This window comes from Cygnus atratus, chromosome 5 (assembly GCF_013377495.2).
Source record: "Cygnus atratus isolate AKBS03 ecotype Queensland, Australia chromosome 5, CAtr_DNAZoo_HiC_assembly, whole genome shotgun sequence".
Classification (NCBI taxonomy): domain Eukaryota; kingdom Metazoa; phylum Chordata; class Aves; order Anseriformes; family Anatidae; genus Cygnus; species Cygnus atratus.
Window position 1 is genome coordinate 38,621,474 of NC_066366.1, and position 21,331 is coordinate 38,642,804.

The following is a 21,331-nucleotide window of genomic DNA, read 5'->3' on the forward strand; positions in this document are numbered from 1 at the left end:
ATACCAAAAAAGAAGAAAAAACTATTTGAAAGACCGAGGCTGGAAGCATCTCCGCAGAACCCTGAGGCTATGGGGAACACCAAAGCTTATGCTCAGAACATCTGCATCCTCCTAATCTCCACGTAGAAAGCCCTGGAATGCCTGGAACCACAGTGTGAGACTCCATGCGAGACTTGGCCAATCAAAGCAGAGCAGCTGCTTCAGCAATATCTGAGCTAGAACTCAGCCAGCCCTTCTGAAACTACTCCCCCACATATTGCCATGGCGGGATAGGACACTCGGGCTAACTATTCTTGATTCATCCTTCTCTCGCGAGCACTCTAGTTCTCGCTCTGGGCCTGAATGCCACAATTACTTTTCGTTTGCACTGTTAGAAACTGTTGAGGACACACTGAGGCCTGCCTCAGAACCGGCTACCTCTGTGCTAGTACAGCGAGACTGGGAAGATACGCATAGGAGATACAGGAGCACTGCATACACCACAAGAGCACGGGGCTAATGCAGCACAAGAAAAGGAAGAAAGTTGGCAAAAGCTGTGTCCCAACAGCGCCTGGAACCACAGTGACACAAAAGACAAGCCCCCCTGCCCTCGCATACACCGCTTCCCACTCACGACATTCTCTCCAGCTGAAGGATGAGGCCCCGCAGCAGCAAACGCAAGACTTCCACTCCCATCCCTATCTGACTAAGCCGGCCGGAGGCCCCAGCCTGGAACAACCTCCGCAGAGCCCTGCGGCATTGGGAAACACCAGAGCTTCTGCCTAGGACCCTTGCACCCTCCTCACCTCCACACAGCCAGACCCAGGCCGAGCGCTGGGCACCAGCGCTTTTCGGGAAGGCTCAACAACTCCTCCCAGCCCTCATCCCACACAGAAAGCGCACACAAGTCGAGGTGCTCACAGACCTTCATTTCTCCCCCTACAAGGAAACACGTGTCCCCATGGACAGACAATTACCTTCGCTTGTCGAGGACGGAGGTGACAGGGAGGTAGTGTGTGTCGGCGTGGGCGTGGATGCACTGGTAGTAGTCAGGGTAGTCGGGGACGTGGTCGTTGGAGGAGTAACAGGCGTTGTCCCCGGGGTGCTGCTGCTGGAGGGTGTCGTGCCACTGGTGGTACTGCTGGGACCTGTCGTTGAGACTGGCGGGAGAGTTGTGGTCGACACAGGGACAGTCGTGGTACCGGGGGGAGTGGGGCCTGTCGTCGATATTGGCGGGCGAGTGGTGGTCGACACAGTTTCAACAGGTGGGGTGCCGGGGGGAGAGGTTCCTGAGAAAACACAGTGCTTTATTGCAAACCGGCAAAGTGGCGCTTGGCATTAACCTCCGTGGCTTTCCAGCAACCTCATGAAATGCCATCAACCTGAGCAGAGGAAATGCCGACAGGAATAAAGCACAACCACTTCTCCTCGTGGCTCTTGCAGAACAACATGGGGATCACTGACAAAATCTCCTACAGCTTGCACGGCAGACAGATGCCAACACTTCCCCAGGGACCAACGCTGCATGCAGCAGCTCTCTGGAGTCTGAAAACTCTACACTGCACAGAAGAGCTCAGCAGTCCCAAATCCAGCCCAATTCACGGAGATCATCAGCCACCTCTTTGCTTCCTTCCCTATCGCTCTCACCCTGTAAGCCATGGACAGTTCCCCGCTCCCTACACGTGAAATCACGGGGCACGTTCACACCAGAAGCCCAACCCCTCTGCGAGACTTGGCTCATCTGAAGCTGAGGAGCTGCCTGAGCAATATCTGCGCTAGACCTCAGCCAGCCCTTCTGAAACTACTCCCCCACATATTGCCATGGCGGGATAGGACACTCGGGCTCACTATGCTGCTTCATCCTTCTCTCGTGAGCACTCTAGTTCTCGCTCTGGGCCTGAATGCCACAATTACTTTTCGTTTGCACTGTTAGAAACTGTTGAGGACACACTGAGGCCTGCCTCAGAACCGGCTACCTCTGTGCTAGTACAGCGAGACGGGAAGATACGCATAGGAGATACAGGAGCACTGCATACACCACAAGAGCACGGGGCTAATGCAGCACAAGAAAAGGAAGAAAGTTGGCAAAAGCTGTGTCCCAACAGCGCCTGGAACCACAGTGACACAAAAGACAAGCCCCCCTGCCCTCGCATACACCGCTTCCCACTCACGACATTCTCTCCAGCTGAAGGATGAGGCCCCGCAGCAGCAAACGCAAGACTTCCACTCCCATCCCTATCTGACTAAGCCGGCCGGAGGCCCCAGCCTGGAACAACCTCCGCAGAGCCCTGCGGCATTGGGAAACACCAGAGCTTCTGCCTAGGACCCTTGCACCCTCCTCACCTCCACACAGCCAGACCCAGGCCGACCGCTGGGCACCAGCGCTTTTCGGGAAGGCTCAACAACTCCTCCCAGCCCTCATCCCACACAGAAAGCGCACACAAGTCGAGGTGCTCACAGACCTTCATTTCTCCCCCTACAAGGAAACACGTGTCCCCATGGACAGACAATTACCTTCGCTTGTCGAGGACGGAGGTGACAGGGAGGTAGTGTGTGTCGGCGTGGGCGTGGATGCACTGGTAGTAGTCAGGGTAGTCGGGGACGTGGTCGTTGGAGGAGTAACAGGCGTTGTCCCCGGGGTGCTGCTGCTGGAGGGTGTCGTGCCACTGGTGGTACTGCTGGGACCTGTCGTTGAGACTGGCGGGAGAGTTGTGGTCGACACAGGGACAGTCGTGGTACCGGGGGGAGTGGGGCCTGTCGTCGATATTGGCGGGCGAGTGGTGGTCGACACAGTTTCAACAGGTGGGGTGCCGGGGGGAGAGGTTCCTGAGAAAACACAGTGCTTTATTGCAAACCGGCAAATGGCGCTTGGCATTAACCTCCGTGGCTTTCCAGCAACCTCATGAAATGCCATCAACCTGAGCAGAGGAAATGCCGACAGGAATAAAGCACAACCACTTCTCCTCGTGGCTCTTGCAGAACAACATGGGGATCACTGACAAAATCTCCTACAGCTTGCACGGCAGACAGATGCCAACACTTCCCCAGGGACCAACGCTGCATGCAGCAGCTCTCTGGAGTCTGAAAACTCTACACTGCACAGGAAGAGCTCAGCAGTCCCAAATCCAGCCCAATTCACGGAGATCATCAGCCACCTCTTTGCTTCCTTCCCTATCGCTCTCACCCTGTAAGCCATGGACAGTTCCCCGCTCCCTACACGTGAAATCACGGGGCACGTTCACACCAGAAGCCCAACCCCTCTGCGAGACTTGGCTCATCTGAAGCTGAGGAGCTGCCTGAGCAATATCTGCGCTAGACCTCAGCCAGCCCTTCTGAAACTACTCCCCCACATATTGCCATGGCGGGATAGGACACTCGGGCTCACTATGCTGCTTCATCCTTCTCTCGTGAGCACTCTAGTTCTCGCTCTGGGCCTGAATGCCACAATTACTTTTCGTTTGCACTGTTAGAAACTGTTGAGGACACACTGAGGCCTGCCTCAGAACCGGCTACCTCTGTGCTAGTACAGCGAGACGGGAAGATACGCATAGGAGATACAGGAGCACTGCATACACCACAAGAGCACGGGGCTAATGCAGCACAAGAAAAGGAAGAAAGTTGGCAAAAGCTGTGTCCCAACAGCGCCTGGAACCACAGTGACACAAAAGACAAGCCCCCCTGCCCTCGCATACACCGCTTCCCACTCACGACATTCTCTCCAGCTGAAGGATGAGGCCCCGCAGCAGCAAACGCAAGACTTCCACTCCCATCCCTATCTGACTAAGCCGGCCGGAGGCCCCAGCCTGGAACAACCTCCGCAGAGCCCTGCGGCATTGGGAAACACCAGAGCTTCTGCCTAGGACCCTTGCACCCTCCTCACCTCCACACAGCCAGACCCAGGCCGACCGCTGGGCACCAGCGCTTTTCGGGAAGGCTCAACAACTCCTCCCAGCCCTCATCCCACACAGAAAGCGCACACAAGTCGAGGTGCTCACAGACCTTCATTTCTCCCCCTACAAGGAAACACGTGTCCCCATGGACAGACAATTACCTTCGCTTGTCGAGGACGGAGGTGACAGGGAGGTAGTGTGTGTCGGCGTGGGCGTGGATGCACTGGTAGTAGTCAGGGTAGTCGGGGACGTGGTCGTTGGAGGAGTAACAGGCGTTGTCCCCGGGGTGCTGCTGCTGGAGGGTGTCGTGCCACTGGTGGTACTGCTGGGACCTGTCGTTGAGACTGGCGGGAGAGTTGTGGTCGACACAGGGACAGTCGTGGTACCGGGGGGAGTGGGGCCTGTCGTCGATATTGGCGGGCGAGTGGTGGTCGACACAGTTTCAACAGGTGGGGTGCCGGGGGGAGAGGTTCCTGAGAAAACACAGTGCTTTATTGCAAACCGGCAAATGGCGCTTGGCATTAACCTCCGTGGCTTTCCAGCAACCTCATGAAATGCCATCAACCTGAGCAGAGGAAATGCCGACAGGAATAAAGCACAACCACTTCTCCTCGTGGCTCTTGCAGAACAACATGGGGATCACTGACAAAATCTCCTACAGCTTGCACGGCAGACAGATGCCAACACTTCCCCAGGGACCAACGCTGCATGCAGCAGCTCTCTGGAGTCTGAAAACTCTACACTGCACAGAAGAGCTCAGCAGTCCCAAATCCAGCCCAATTCACGGAGATCATCAGCCACCTCTTTGCTTCCTTCCCTATCGCTCTCACCCTGTAAGCCATGGACAGTTCCCCGCTCCCTACACGTGAAATCACGGGGCACGTTCACACCAGAAGCCCAACCCCTCTGCGAGACTTGGCTCATCTGAAGCTGAGGAGCTGCCTGAGCAATATCTGCGCTAGACCTCAGCCAGCCCTTCTGAAACTACTCCCCCACATATTGCCATGGCGGGATAGGACACTCGGGCTCACTATGCTGCTTCATCCTTCTCTCGTGAGCACTCTAGTTCTCGCTCTGGGCCTGAATGCCACAATTACTTTTCGTTTGCACTGTTAGAAACTGTTGAGGACACACTGAGGCCTGCCTCAGAACCGGCTACCTCTGTGCTAGTACAGCGAGACGGGAAGATACGCATAGGAGATACAGGAGCACTGCATACACCACAAGAGCACGGGGCTAATGCAGCACAAGAAAAGGAAGAAAGTTGGCAAAAGCTGTGTCCCAACAGCGCCTGGAACCACAGTGACACAAAAGACAAGCCCCCCTGCCCTCGCATACACCGCTTCCCACTCACGACATTCTCTCCAGCTGAAGGATGAGGCCCCGCAGCAGCAAACGCAAGACTTCCACTCCCATCCCTATCTGACTAAGCCGGCCGGAGGCCCCAGCCTGGAACAACCTCCGCAGAGCCCTGCGGCATTGGGAAACACCAGAGCTTCTGCCTAGGACCCTTGCACCCTCCTCACCTCCACACAGCCAGACCCAGGCCGACCGCTGGGCACCAGCGCTTTTCGGGAAGGCTCAACAACTCCTCCCAGCCCTCATCCCACACAGAAAGCGCACACAAGTCGAGGTGCTCACAGACCTTCATTTCTCCCCCTACAAGGAAACACGTGTACCCATGGACAGACAATTACCTTCGCTTGTCGAGGACGGAGGTGACAGGGAGGTAGTGTGTGTCGGCGTGGGCGTGGATGCACTGGTAGTAGTCAGGGTAGTCGGGGACGTGGTCGTTGGAGGAGTAACAGGCGTTGTCCCCGGGGTGCTGCTGCTGGAGGGTGTCGTGCCACTGGTGGTACTGCTGGGACCTGTCGTTGAGACTGGCGGGAGAGTTGTGGTCGACACAGGGACAGTCGTGGTACCGGGGGGAGTGGGGCCTGTCGTCGATATTGGCGGGCGAGTGGTGGTCGACACAGTTTCAACAGGTGGGGTGCCGGGGGGAGAGGTTCCTGAGAAAACACAGTGCTTTATTGCAAACCGGCAAATGGCGCTTGGCATTAACCTCCGTGGCTTTCCAGCAACCTCATGAAATGCCATCAACCTGAGCAGAGGAAATGCCGACAGGAATAAAGCACAACCACTTCTCCTCGTGGCTCTTGCAGAACAACATGGGGATCACTGACAAAATCTCCTACAGCTTGCACGGCAGACAGATGCCAACACTTCCCCAGGGACCAACGCTGCATGCAGCAGCTCTCTGGAGTCTGAAAACTCTACACTGCACAGAAGAGCTCAGCAGTCCCAAATCCAGCCCAATTCACGGAGATCATCAGCCACCTCTTTGCTTCCTTCCCTATCGCTCTCACCCTGTAAGCCATGGACAGTTCCCCGCTCCCTACACGTGAAATCACGGGGCACGTTCACATCCAGAAGCCCAACCCCTCTGCGAGACTTGGCTCATCTGAAGCTGAGGAGCTGCCTGAGCAATATCTGCGCTAGACCTCAGCCAGCCCTTCTGAAACTACTCCCCCACATATTGCCATGGCGGGATAGGACACTCGGGCTCACTATGCTGCTTCATCCTTCTCTCGTGAGCACTCTAGTTCTCGCTCTGGGCCTGAATGCCACAATTACTTTTCGTTTGCACTGTTAGAAACTGTTGAGGACACACTGAGGCCTGCCTCAGAACCGGCTACCTCTGTGCTAGTACAGCGAGACGGGAAGATACGCATAGGAGATACAGGAGCACTGCATACACCACAAGAGCACGGGGCTAATGCAGCACAAGAAAAGGAAGAAAGTTGGCAAAAGCTGTGTCCCAACAGCGCCTGGAACCACAGTGACACAAAAGACAAGCCCCCCTGCCCTCGCATACACCGCTTCCCACTCACGACATTCTCTCCAGCTGAAGGATGAGGCCCCGCAGCAGCAAACGCAAGACTTCCACTCCCATCCCTATCTGACTAAGCCGGCCGGAGGCCCCAGCCTGGAACAACCTCCGCAGAGCCCTGCGGCATTGGGAAACACCAGAGCTTCTGCCTAGGACCCTTGCACCCTCCTCACCTCCACACAGCCAGACCCAGGCCGAGCCGCTGGGCACCAGCGCTTTTCGGGAAGGCTCAACAACTCCTCCCAGCCCTCATCCCACACAGAAAGCGCACACAAGTCGAGGTGCTCACAGACCTTCATTTCTCCCCCTACAAGGAAACACGTGAACCCATGGACAGACAATTACCTTCGCTTGTCGAGGACGGAGGTGACAGGGAGGTAGTGTGTGTCGGCGTGGGCGTGGATGCACTGGTAGTAGTCAGGGTAGTCGGGGACGTGGTCGTTGGAGGAGTAACAGGCGTTGTCCCCGGGGTGCTGCTGCTGGAGGGTGTCGTGCCACTGGTGGTACTGCTGGGACCTGTCGTTGAGACTGGCGGGAGAGTTGTGGTCGACACAGGGACAGTCGTGGTACCGGGGGGAGTGGGGCCTGTCGTCGATATTGGCGGGCGAGTGGTGGTCGACACAGTTTCAACAGGTGGGGTGCCGGGGGGAGAGGTTCCTGAGAAAACACAGTGCTTTATTGCAAACCGGCAAATGGCGCTTGGCATTAACCTCCGTGGCTTTCCAGCAACCTCATGAAATGCCATCAACCTGAGCAGAGGAAATGCCGACAGGAATAAAGCACAACCACTTCTCCTCGTGGCTCTTGCAGAACAACATGGGGATCACTGACAAAATCTCCTACAGCTTGCACGGCAGACAGATGCCAACACTTCCCCAGGGACCAACGCTGCATGCAGCAGCTCTCTGGAGTCTGAAAACTCTACACTGCACAGAAGAGCTCAGCAGTCCCAAATCCAGCCCAATTCACGGAGATCATCAGCCACCTCTTTGCTTCCTTCCCTATCGCTCTCACCCTGTAAGCCATGGACAGTTCCCCGCTCCCTACACGTGAAATCACGGGGCACGTTCACATCCAGAAGCCCAACCCCTCTGCGAGACTTGGCTCATCTGAAGCTGAGGAGCTGCCTGAGCAATATCTGCGCTAGACCTCAGCCAGCCCTTCTGAAACTACTCCCCCACATATTGCCATGGCGGGATAGGACACTCGGGCTCACTATGCTGCTTCATCCTTCTCTCGTGAGCACTCTAGTTCTCGCTCTGGGCCTGAATGCCACAATTACTTTTCGTTTGCACTGTTAGAAACTGTTGAGGACACACTGAGGCCTGCCTCAGAACCGGCTACCTCTGTGCTAGTACAGCGAGACGGGAAGATACGCATAGGAGATACAGGAGCACTGCATACACCACAAGAGCACGGGGCTAATGCAGCACAAGAAAAGGAAGAAAGTTGGCAAAAGCTGTGTCCCAACAGCGCCTGGAACCACAGTGACACAAAAGACAAGCCCCCCTGCCCTCGCATACACCGCTTCCCACTCACGACATTCTCTCCAGCTGAAGGATGAGGCCCCGCAGCAGCAAACGCAAGACTTCCACTCCCATCCCTATCTGACTAAGCCGGCCGGAGGCCCCAGCCTGGAACAACCTCCGCAGAGCCCTGCGGCATTGGGAAACACCAGAGCTTCTGCCTAGGACCCTTGCACCCTCCTCACCTCCACACAGCCAGACCCAGGCCGACCGCTGGGCACCAGCGCTTTTCGGGAAGGCTCAACAACTCCTCCCAGCCCTCATCCCACACAGAAAGCGCACACAAGTCGAGGTGCTCACAGACCTTCATTTCTCCCCCTACAAGGAAACACGTGTACCCATGGACAGACAATTACCTTCGCTTGTCGAGGACGGAGGTGACAGGGAGGTAGTGTGTGTCGGCGTGGGCGTGGATGCACTGGTAGTAGTCAGGGTAGTCGGGGACGTGGTCGTTGGAGGAGTAACAGGCGTTGTCCCCGGGGTGCTGCTGCTGGAGGGTGTCGTGCCACTGGTGGTACTGCTGGGACCTGTCGTTGAGACTGGCGGGAGAGTTGTGGTCGACACAGGGACAGTCGTGGTACCGGGGGGAGTGGGGCCTGTCGTCGATATTGGCGGGCGAGTGGTGGTCGACACAGTTTCAACAGGTGGGGTGCCGGGGGGAGAGGTTCCTGAGAAAACACAGTGCTTTATTGCAAACCGGCAAATGGCGCTTGGCATTAACCTCCGTGGCTTTCCAGCAACCTCATGAAATGCCATCAACCTGAGCAGAGGAAATGCCGACAGGAATAAAGCACAACCACTTCTCCTCGTGGCTCTTGCAGAACAACATGGGGATCACTGACAAAATCTCCTACAGCTTGCACGGCAGACAGATGCCAACACTTCCCCAGGGACCAACGCTGCATGCAGCAGCTCTCTGGAGTCTGAAAACTCTACACTGCACAGAAGAGCTCAGCAGTCCCAAATCCAGCCCAATTCACGGAGATCATCAGCCACCTCTTTGCTTCCTTCCCTATCGCTCTCACCCTGTAAGCCATGGACAGTTCCCCGCTCCCTACACAGTGAAATCACGGGGCACGTTCACACCAGAAGCCCAACCCCTCTGCGAGACTTGGCTCATCTGAAGCTGAGGAGCTGCCTGAGCAATATCTGCGCTAGACCTCAGCCAGCCCTTCTGAAACTACTCCCCCACATATTGCCATGGCGGGATAGGACACTCGGGCTCACTATGCTGCTTCATCCTTCTCTCGTGAGCACTCTAGTTCTCGCTCTGGGCCTGAATGCCACAATTACTTTTCGTTTGCACTGTTAGAAACTGTTGAGGACACACTGAGGCCTGCCTCAGAACCGGCTACCTCTGTGCTAGTACAGCGAGACGGGAAGATACGCATAGGAGATACAGGAGCACTGCATACACCACAAGAGCACGGGGCTAATGCAGCACAAGAAAAGGAAGAAAGTTGGCAAAAGCTGTGTCCCAACAGCGCCTGGAACCACAGTGACACAAAAGACAAGCCCCCCTGCCCTCGCATACACCGCTTCCCACTCACGACATTCTCTCCAGCTGAAGGATGAGGCCCCGCAGCAGCAAACGCAAGACTTCCACTCCCATCCCTATCTGACTAAGCCGGCCGGAGGCCCCAGCCTGGAACAACCTCCGCAGAGCCCTGCGGCATTGGGAAACACCAGAGCTTCTGCCTAGGACCCTTGCACCCTCCTCACCTCCACACAGCCAGACCCAGGCCGACCGCTGGGCACCAGCGCTTTTCGGGAAGGCTCAACAACTCCTCCCAGCCCTCATCCCACACAGAAAGCGCACACAAGTCGAGGTGCTCACAGACCTTCATTTCTCCCCCTACAAGGAAACACGTGTCCCCATGGACAGACAATTACCTTCGCTTGTCGAGGACGGAGGTGACAGGGAGGTAGTGTGTGTCGGCGTGGGCGTGGATGCACTGGTAGTAGTCAGGGTAGTCGGGGACGTGGTCGTTGGAGGAGTAACAGGCGTTGTCCCCGGGGTGCTGCTGCTGGAGGGTGTCGTGCCACTGGTGGTACTGCTGGGACCTGTCGTTGAGACTAGCGGGAGAGTGGTTTTTGTCGTGGTTGTAGTTAAAGGAGTGCTCGTTGTGGTTGAATGGGGTAGTTCTGTGGTTGTGGAGTGGATGGTGGTTGTGGTAGTGGATGTAGGAGTTGTAGTACACCACGGAGGTAGTTCGGTAGCACAGCAGACTTTGATCTGGTAATTGATGCAGACTGGCATCTGAATTATGCCTCCTGGCTTCTGATCCTCATTTTTACAGAGGAGCCCTGTGTTAACGTTACATTCCACCTTCTGCCCTAAATCTGAAATGGGAATGTCAGGCCATTTCTCTGCTCTGCATGAAATATTCTCAACCTTTGCACAGTTCCATGGAGGCCTATTTATCTGAATCGTCTCAAAGGTCTCATCATCACCACCGTTTGGGCCATATTGTGGGTAACTCTTATCAATCCAGTCAGTCCAGGTGCAGCCCTCTGGAGGGACTGTGCAGGGCTCTAATGGGGAACATCAACAAAAGCAAACGATTAGAAAGAGGAAAGAAAGAATCACTTCAAAAATGTTCAGAGAGATCTAATGGTCATGCACGGCGGCATATATTGGACATAAGGGCTGTCCCAGAGTCTGAACCCTAGCAAAAGGTGTGCTGCCATCTGAAGCCTTCTGCAGAATCCTGCCAGAGAATATCTACCTTCCCAGAGACACACCTGCACTTCAGTGGCAGGAAAGGCCACAGAGGATATGCAAGAGAGGAAAGGGAAGAAAGCAGAAAAGTGGCAACCCAAAAACACCAAAAAAGAAGAGTAGGAAAAGAAAAAAAGCCCCACTTCACTGGAAAAACAGGAATCAAAATAGGGTGGATATTTGTGTACCATTAAAAGGTGTCGAGGTGGTGATGGTGACGGAGGATGTTATGCCACTGGTGGTACTGCTGGGACCTAGAGTGGTCGAGGACGGAGGTGACAGGGAGGTGGTGTGTCTTGGCGTGGGCGTGGATGCACTGGTAGTAGTCAGGGTAGTCGGGGACGTGGTCGTTGGAGGAGTAACAGGCGTTGTCCCCGGGGTGCTGCTGCTGGAGGGTGTCGTGCCACTGGTGGTACTGCTGGGACCTGTCGTTGAGACTGGCGGGAGAGTTGTGGTCGACACAGGGACAGTCGTGGTACCGGGGGGAGTGGGGCCTGTCGTCGATATTGGCGGGCGAGTGGTGGTCGACACAGTTTCAACAGGTGGGGTGCCGGGGGGAGAGGTTCCTGAGAAAACACAGTGCTTTATTGCAAACCGGCAAGTGGCGCTTGGCATTAACCTCCGTGGCTTTCCAGCAACCTCACGAAATGCCATCAATCTGAGCAGAGGAAATGCCGAACGGAATAAAGCACAACCACTTCTCCTCGTGGCTCTTGCAGAACAACATGGGGATCACAGACAAAATCTCCTACAGCTTGCACGGCAGACAGATGCCAACACTTCCCCAGGGACCAACGCTGCATGCAACAGCTCTCTGGAGTCTGAAAACTCTACACTGCACAGAAGAGCTCAGCAGTCCCAAATCCAGCCCAATTCACGGAGATCATCAGCCACCTCTTTGCTTCCTTCCCTATCGCTCTCACCCTGTAAGCCATGGACAGATCCCCGCTCCCTACGCGTGAAATCACGGGGCACGTTCACTGAAGAAGCCCAACCCCTCTGCGGGACTTGGCTCATCCGAAGCTGTGCAGCTGCCTGAGCAATATCTGTGCTAGACCTCAGCCAGCCCTTCTGAAATTACTCCCCCACATATTGCCATGGCGGGATAGGAAACTCGGGCTCACTTTGCTGCTTCATCCTTCTCTCGCGAGCACGCTAGTTCTCGCTCTGGGCCCGAATGCCAGCATTGCTTTTCCTTAGCACTCTTAGAAACTGTTGAGGACACACAGGGGCCTGCCTCACAACCGGCTACCTCTGTGCAAGTACAGCAAGATGTGAAGACACGCGTAGGACATAGCGGAGCATTGCATAAACCACAAGAGCACAGGGCTAATGCAGCACAAGAAAGGGAAGAAAGTTGGCAAAAGCCATGTCCCAAGAGGGCCTGGAACCACAGTGACACAAAAGACAAGCCCCCCTGCCCTCGCATACACCGCCTCCTGCTCAGGACGATCTCTCCAGCTGAACGACGAGACCCCGCAGCAGCAAACGCAAGACTTCCACTCCCATCCCTACCTGACTAGCCGGCCAGAGGACCCAGCCTGGAACAACATCCACAAAACCCTGCAGCGTCAGGAAACACCAGAGCTTCTGCCCAGGACCCTTGCACCCTCCTCACCTCCACACAGCCAGACCCAGGCTGAGCGCAAAACACCAGCATTTTCTGGGAAGGCTCAATAACTCCTCCCAGCCCTCATCCCACACAGAAAGCACACACAAGTCGAGGTGCTCACAGACCTTCATTTCTCCCCCTACAAGGAAACACGTGAACCCATGGACAGACAATTACCTTCGCTTGTCGAGGACGGAGGTGACAGGGAGGTGGTGTGTGTCGGCGTGGGCGTGGATGCACTGGTAGTAGTCAGGGTAGTCGGGGACATGGTCGTTGGAGGAGTAACAGGCGTTGTCCCCGGGGTGCTGCTGCTGGAGGGTGTCGTGCCACTGGTGGTACTGCTGGGACCTGTCGTTGAGACTGGCGGGAGAGTTGTGGTCGACACAGGGACAGTCGTGGTACCGGGGGGAGTGGGGCCTGTCGTCGATATTGGCGGGCGAGTGGTGGTCGACACAGTTTCAACAGGTGGGGTGCCGGGGGGAGAGGTTCCTGAGAAAACACAGTGCTTTATTGCAAACCGGCAAGTGGCGCTTGGCATTAACCTCCGTGGCTTTCCAGCAACCTCATGAAATGCCATCAACCTGAGCAGAGGAAATGCCGACAGGAATAAAGCACAACCACTTCTCCTCGTGGCTCTTGCAGAACAACATGGGGATCACTGACAAAATCTCCTACAGCTTGCACGGCAGACAGATGCCAACACTTCCCCAGGGACCAACGCTGCATGCAGCAGCTCTCTGGAGTCTGAAAACTCTACACTGCACGGAAGAGCTCAGCAGTCCCAAATCCAGCCCAATTCACGGAGGATCATCAGCCACCTCTTTGCTTCCTTCCCTATCGCTCTCACCCTATAAGCCATGGACAGTTCCCCGCTCCCTACACGTGAAATCACGGGGCACGTTCACTCCAGAAGCCCAACCCCTCTGCGAGACTTGGCTCATCTGAAGCTGAGGAGCTGCCTGAGCAATATCTGCGCTAGACCTCAGCCAGCCCTTCTGAAACTACTCCCCCACATATTGCCATGGCGGGATAGGACACTCGGGCTCACTATGCTGCTTCATCCTTCTCTCGTGAGCACTCTAGTTCTCGCTCTGGGCCTGAATGCCACAATTACTTTTCGTTTGCACTGTTAGAAACTGTTGAGGACACACTGAGGCCTGCCTCAGAACCGGCTACCTCTGTGCTAGTACAGCGAGACGGGAAGATACGCATAGGAGATACAGGAGCACTGCATACACCACAAGAGCACGGGGCTAATGCAGCACAAGAAAAGGAAGAAAGTTGGCAAAAGCTGTGTCCCAACAGCGCCTGGAACCACAGTGACACAAAAGACAAGCCCCCCTGCCCTCGCATACACCGCTTCCCACTCACGACATTCTCTCCAGCTGAAGGATGAGGCCCCGCAGCAGCAAACGCAAGACTTCCACTCCCATCCCTATCTGACTAAGCCGGCCGGAGGCCCCAGCCTGGAACAACCTCCGCAGAGCCCTGCGGCATTGGGAAACACCAGAGCTTCTGCCTAGGACCCTTGCACCCTCCTCACCTCCACACAGCCAGACCCAGGCTGAGCGCTGGGCACCAGCGCTTTTCTGGGAAGGCTCAACAACTCCTCCCAGCCCTCATCCCACACAGAAAGCGCACACAAGTCGAGGTGCTCACAGACCTTCATTTCTCCCCCTACAAGGAAACACGTGAACCCATGGACAGACAATTACCTTCGCTTGTCGAGGACGGAGGTGACAGGGAGGTAGTGTGTGTCGGCGTGGGCGTGGATGCACTGGTAGTAGTCAGGGTAGTCGGGGACGTGGTCGTTGGAGGAGTAACAGGCGTTGTCCCCGGGGTGCTGCTGCTGGAGGGTGTCGTGCCACTGGTGGTACTGCTGGGACCTGTCGTTGAGACTGGCGGGAGAGTTGTGGTCGACACAGGGACAGTCGTGGTACCGGGGGGAGTGGGGCCTGTCGTCGATATTGGCGGGCGAGTGGTGGTCGACACAGTTTCAACAGGTGGGGTGCCGGGGGGAGAGGTTCCTGAGAAAACACAGTGCTTTATTGCAAACCGGCAAGTGGCGCTTGGCATTAACCTCCGTGGCTTTCCAGCAACCTCATGAAATGCCATCAACCTGAGCAGAGGAAATGCCGACAGGAATAAAGCACAACCACTTCTCCTCGTGGCTCTTGCAGAACAACATGGGGATCACTGACAAAATCTCCTACAGCTTGCACGGCAGACAGATGCCAACACTTCCCCAGGGACCAACGCTGCATGCAGCAGCTCTCTGGAGTCTGAAAACTCTACACTGCACAGAAGAGCTCAGCAGTCCCAAATCCAGCCCAATTCACGGAGATCATCAGCCACCTCTTTGCTTCCTTCCCTATCGCTCTCACCCTGTAAGCCATGGACAGTTCCCCGCTCCCTACACGTGAAATCACGGGGCACGTTCACTGCAGAAGCCCTACCCCTCTGCGAGACTTGGCTCATCTGAAGCTGAGGAGCTGCCTGAGCAATATCTGCACTAGACCTCAGCCAGCCCTTCTGAAACTACTCCCCCACATATTGCCATGGCGGGATAGGACACTCGGGCTCACTATGCTGCTTCATCCTTCTCTCGCGAGCACTCTAGTTCTCGCTCTGGGCCTGAATGCCAGCAATTGCTTTTCGTTTAGCACTGTTAGAAACTGTTGAGGACACACTGAGGGCCTGCCTCAGAACCGGCTACCTCTGTGCTAGTACAGCGAGACGGGAAGATACGCATAGGAGATACAGGAGCACTGCATACACCACAAGAGCACGGGGCTAATGCAGCACAAGAAAAGGAAGAAAGTTGGCAAAAGCTGTGTCCCAACAGCGCCTGGAACCACAGTGACACAAAAGACAAGCCCCCCTGCCCTCGCATACACCGCTTCCCACTCACGACATTCTCTCCAGCTGAAGGATGAGGCCCCGCAGCAGCAAACGCAAGACTTCCACTCCCATCCCTATCTGACTAAGCTGGCCGGAGGCCCCAGCCTGGAACAACCTCCGCAGAGCCCTGCGGCATTGGGAAACACCAGAGCTTCTGCCTAGGACCCTTGCACCCTCCTCACCTCCACACAGCCAGACCCAGGCCGAGCGCTGGGCACCAGCGCTTTTCGGGAAGGCTCAACAACTCCTCCCAGCCCTCATCCCACACAGAAAGCGCACACAAGTCGAGGTGCTCACAGACCTTCATTTCTCCCCCTACAAGGAAACACGTGAACCCATGGACAGACAATTACCTTCGCTTGTCGAGGACGGAGGTGACAGGGAGGTAGGTGTGTGTCGGCGTGGGCGTGGATGCACTGGTAGTAGTCAGGGTAGTCGGGGACGTGGTCGTTGGAGGAGTAACAGGCGTTGTCCCCGGGGTGCTGCTGCTGGAGGGTGTCGTGCCACTGGTGGTACTGCTGGGACCTGTCGTTGAGACTGGCGGGAGAGTTGTGGTCGACACAGGGACAGTCGTGGTACCGGGGGGAGTGGGGCCTGTCGTCGATATTGGCGGGCGAGTGGTGGTCGACACAGTTTCAACAGGTGGGGTGCCGGGGGGAGAGGTTCCTGAGAAAACACAGTGCTTTATTGCAAACCGGCAAATGGCGCTTGGCATTAACCTCCGTGGCTTTCCAGCAACCTCATGAAATGCCATCAACCTGAGCAGAGGAAATGCCGACAGGAATAAAGCACAACCACTTCTCCTCGTGGCTCTTGCAGAACAACATGGGGATCACTGACAAAATCTCCTACAGCTTGCACGGCAGACAGATGCCAACACTTCCCCAGGGACCAACGCTGCATGCAGCAGCTCTCTGGAGTCTGAAAACTCTACACTGCACAGAAGAGCTCAGCAGTCCCAAATCCAGCCCAATTCACGGAGATCATCAGCCACCTCTTTGCTTCCTTCCCTATCGCTCTCACCCTGTAAGCCATGGACAGTTCCCCGCTCCCTACACGTGAAATCACTGGGGCACGTTCACTCCAGAAGCCCAACCCCTCTGCGAGACTTGGCTCATCTGAAGCTGAGGAGCTGCCTGAGCAATATCTGCGCTAGACCTCAGCCAGCCCTTCTGAAACTACTCCCCCACATATTGCCATGGCGGGATAGGACACTCGGGCTCACTATGCTGCTTCATCCTTCTCTCGTGAGCACTCTAGTTCTCGCTCTGGGCCTGAATGCCACAATTACTTTTCGTTTGCACTGTTAGAAACTGTTGAGGACACACTGAGGCCTGCCTCAGAACCGGCTACCTCTGTGCTAGTACAGCGAGACGTGAAGACACGCATAGGAGATACAGGAGCACTGCATACACCACAAGAGCACAGGGCTAATGCAGCACAAGAAAAGGGAAGAAAGTTGGCAAAAGCTGTGTCCCAACAGCACCTGGAACCACAGTGACACAAAAGACAAGCCCCCCTGCCCTCGCATACACCGCCTCCCTGCTCACGACATTCTCTCCAGCTGAAGGATGAGGCCCCGCAGCAGCAAACGCAAGACTTCCACTCCCATCCCTATCTGACTAGCCGGCCAGAGGACCCAGCCTGGAACAACATTCACAGAACCCTGCGGCGTTGGGAAACACCAGACCTTCTGCCCAAGGACCCTTGCACCCTCCTCACCTCCTGTCCTGGTTTCAGGTAGGACAGAGTTAATTTTCCTCCTAGTAGCTGGCAGGGTGTTATGTTTTGGATTAGGATGAGAAGAGCGCTGATAACATGCTGATGTTTTAATTGTTGTAGAGCAATGCTTACACCAAGCCAAGGACTTTTCAGCTTCTCGCTCTGTCCTGCTAGCGAGCAGGCTGGGGGTGCAGCAGGAGCTGGGAGGGGACAGACCCAGGACAGCTGACCCAAACTGGCCAAAGGGGTATTCCATACCATCTGACGTCATGCTGAACAATATATAGGGGTGGCTAGCCGGGGTGGGGGGGCCGGCTGCTCGGGGATAGGCTGGGCATCGGTCAACGGGTGGTGAGCAATTGCATTGTGCATCACTTATTTTGTACACATTATTACTATTATTATTATTATTATTATTATTGTTATTATTGTTATTAATTTTCCTGTCTTAATAAACTGTCGTTATCTCAACTCACAGGCTTCACTTTCCCGTTTCTCTCCCCCATCCCGGAGAGGGAGGGGGGAGGGTGAGCGAACGGCTGTGTGGTGTTTGGCTGCCAGCCGGGCTAAACCACAACACCTCCACACAGCCAGACCCAGGCCGACCGCTGGGCACCAGCGCTTTTCGGGAAGGCTCAGTAATTCCTGCCAGCCCTCATCCCACACAGAAAGCGCACACAAGTCGAGGTGCTCACAGACCTTCATTTCTCCCCCTACAAGGAAACACGTGAACCCATGGACAGACAATTACCTTCGCTTGTTGAGGACGGAGGTGCCAGGGAGGTGGTGTGTGTCGGCGTGGGCGTGGATGCACTGGTAGTAGTCAGGGTAGTCGGGGACGTGGTCGTTGGAGGAGTAACAGGCGTTGTCCCCGGGGTGCTGCTGCTGGAGGGCGTCGTGCCACTGGTGGTACTGCTGGGACCTGTTGTTGAGACCGGCGGGCGAGTTGGTGTCCACAGAGTTGTAGTCGTAGCAGTGCTCCTTGTTGTGGACACTGTTGTGGGCGTACTGGTTCTGTATTCTGTACTTGGAATGCACTCCTGCTTCTCAATGCAGCAAATGCTAATCTCGTAATTATGGCAGTATTTAGTATCGCTGTTTACCTGATCTTTATTATTGCAGATTAGCCCTGTGTTAACGTTACATTCCACTTTCTGGCCTAAATCTTCAAGGGATGTTTCCCGCTTGTCCGTTGCTCTGCATGAGATATTCTCAGCTTTTAGGCATTTCCAGGATGTGTTGTACTTCTTGATATTTTCAAAGGTTTCGTAGTCCCCACTGTTTACATCAGAAATGTTTGGCTTACTCACATCGAACCAGTCTGTCCATATGCAGTCACAGTTTTCTACTGGGAGACATCAGAAAGAAGAACCATTAGGAACAGCAGGGACAGAAACAGCATACTCATGAGTGGTGCCGTGGTCCTCCACTGCACACAAGGGTGCACCTTGGTCATCGCCACTCACCTACACCCTCCCCCCGCAAATCAGTACACAGGCACTGTCAAGCCAGATTTGCTTCCCCTCATAACAAGGGCAAGCTGCTGTTTGGGGCTTGTCATGGGAAGAAACTGGTGTAAGGGAAAAACATTAAGTAGAACAGGACCAAACAGGGACTGCCAGAACTCTCACACCTTCTCTTCCCAATCACAGTGCCTGTTTTATCTCAGGGCAAAACACAGGACCACAAAGTGAGAAGGCATAGGACACACAGTGCTGCCAAAATGTCAGGCTGGTTCCCAGCAGTGTGAGGAATGGTCATAGGAACTCTAACAGAATCTGTCTGCCCAGAGTCTTGGTTTGTAGCAAGTGTCTAGCGATGGTCTAAAGCCTTTCCCCAAACCTACCAGTTAAAACCTGCCTTCCTAGAGCTGGAACTGCAGGTGAGTGGCAGCAACGACCACAAAGTCAATGCAGGAGAATTAAGGGAATAAAGTCTGAAAAGCCATGCCCCAACAGTGGTTGAAATGATAGTGCCACAAAAAACAATCCCCCTGCCACTGCACACCACACATCCTGCTGTGTATGTCCTCTCCAGCTGAAGTATGAAGCCCAATAGCAGCAAAAGCCAGACATTTCATCAGCACAGTAGCTGCCTAAGCTGGGCAGAAGCACCATGAAAAAAATATCCTTACGCTCAAGATAATCAAAGAATTGGAACTGAGATGAAGAAATATGTTGTACACTCTTACTCCTAAATGGAGAGCTTAGTACCCTAGAGCTCAGGAGCCTTTTGTGTTTTTTTCGTTTGTTTGGTTTTTTTGTTTGTTTGGTTTTTTTTTTGGTTTTGTTTTTGAAATCTACATCAACAGCTTTCTTCAAAGCACCACAGTGAAGACATATGTTAAGGTGCCAATAGACCTCTTCCCCCATACTAAGGCAACACGTGACAACACAGAGCAGAGAATTACGTGGTAGTGTAGTTGGAGGAGGCTGGGTTTGAGTTCTTATCGTTGGTGGGACCATGCTTGTAATAGTTGGAGTGGGTACTGATGTGCCAGGAACTGTTGTCGTTGTCCCCAGGGTGCTGGTGGTTCTCAAGGGTGGCATGCTGGTGGTTGCACTGGTGGGAGACTCCGATGGAGTTGGTGTGGGAGTAGTGGTTGGTACTGGGAGACATCAACAAGAGGAACAATTATAAACAGTAGGGACAGAGACAGTAAGTAAAGATGAAAGCAGATGCATGAGTGGGACAGAAGATTTACTGAACAGAAGGTAGGACTTTGCCACAAACCTACAGTGGTCAGCTCAGTCTTACTGCAACAAAGGTCTATATCACTAGTCTTTCCTTTCTGACTCAAGAATGCAGACTAGGGCCAAATCAGTACACAGACATGGCTGAGACACCCTTTAACTAGTGAAGACAGTTGGGATGTTGCTCTGGTCAGCTTCTCACTAGATGGAATAAACCCCTCAGTGAGTAAGACATGAGGAGGAGAAAGGCCCTGTGGTTTTTCCCACCTTTGCCTTATCACTCTGAACACCTCACTATCTCAGAGATATCTCAGTGAGAGCTAAGAGGGAAAGGTGTAGTCAGGGAAGGAAGTATGCACAGGGATATGTTCCTGTCTGAACTTCATGTCACCTCCCTGTGGTGCAATGGCAGCCTGAGTAAGAGGTTCAAAGAAGTACTAGTGAGTCTCAATAGCCAAAGGCCACAGCTCACAGCAAGTGACAACTGGCAGGGTGATATAATTCCGCGAAGGCTACCAAGGCTTCCTTCCTAGACCTACAACCACAGTCAAGTATCAGTATCGACAGAAGGAAAGCAGGAGAAGGGGAAGAAATTCTGCACAACCCCACACAGATAATGCTTAAAATGATGGCACTCCAAATCAAGGTCTATTCTAATCTCACACAGTGGGTCCTTCTGAGAATGTTCTCTCCAGTGGAAGGATACAGCTCAAAACCAGCAAAGTAAGATTTTGTGCCAGCTCAGTATCTGTCACAGAGATGGCATGCCTTAAGTAGCTGACAACCTGCTATTTATCCTATGGCAAGGCAAGAAAAGAGAGTATTGGTCTGCTAAATACCTGTGGAGGCTGAAGTTACTGGGCTGGTAACTGGTGGTGTGGTTTGGCTTATGGTGGCTGGAGTGGTTATTGGTGGGCTGGTAGTTGATTTTGTTGGCGGGGTTGCAGTACTTGTGGGTACTGTTGTTCTGATGGTGACTGGGCTTGTAGTTGGAGTCCCACAAGGAATTTCCTGCCACTCACAACAGTTTACTCTGATTTCATAATTATAGCAAAGATGCCAGATACTTGTGTCTTGCTCCTCATTTTTACAGATGAGTCCATACGTAACATTACACTCCACTTTCTGGCCAAGTTGCTCTAAGCTTAAATCAGGCTTATTTTTAGCCCTGCATTCAATGTTTTCAGGAAGGTTACATATTTCATGTCCATGTTTATTTATTTCATAATAGGTTTCATAGTCACCACCACCTTCTTCAGGTTTACTAACATCAAACCACTGAGACCAATCACAGATTAATCCAAGGCATGGAGCTGCAAGAAAAGACAGAGGTTCAGCATCTGAGCTCACAGAGGAAATCCTGAGTAGGTTCATTTTGTATTCTACTCCATTAATG

The 21,331-nt window shown here is 54.2% G+C and overlaps 1 protein-coding gene across 1 annotated transcript in view; it reads right to left on the minus strand.

Annotated features, from left to right (window-relative positions):
- Positions 1-21,331, minus strand: part of MUC2 (mucin 2, oligomeric mucus/gel-forming) — a 60,971-nt gene that overhangs the window by 13,739 nt on the left and 25,901 nt on the right. The window contains exons 29-40 of the mRNA XM_035539225.2: positions 20,775-21,248; positions 19,653-19,850; positions 18,126-18,590; positions 14,335-14,505; positions 12,797-13,036; positions 10,179-10,820; positions 8,642-8,881; positions 7,105-7,344; positions 5,567-5,806; positions 4,031-4,342; positions 2,494-2,805; positions 933-1,268 (exon numbers count right to left, since the gene is read on the minus strand). Of these exons, the coding sequence (XP_035395118.1) occupies positions 933-1,268; positions 2,494-2,805; positions 4,031-4,342; positions 5,567-5,806; positions 7,105-7,344; positions 8,642-8,881; positions 10,179-10,820; positions 12,797-13,036; positions 14,335-14,505; positions 18,126-18,590; positions 19,653-19,850; positions 20,775-21,248 (3,870 nt within the window). The remainder of the gene's footprint in view (positions 1-932; positions 1,269-2,493; positions 2,806-4,030; positions 4,343-5,566; positions 5,807-7,104; positions 7,345-8,641; positions 8,882-10,178; positions 10,821-12,796; positions 13,037-14,334; positions 14,506-18,125; positions 18,591-19,652; positions 19,851-20,774; positions 21,249-21,331) is intronic.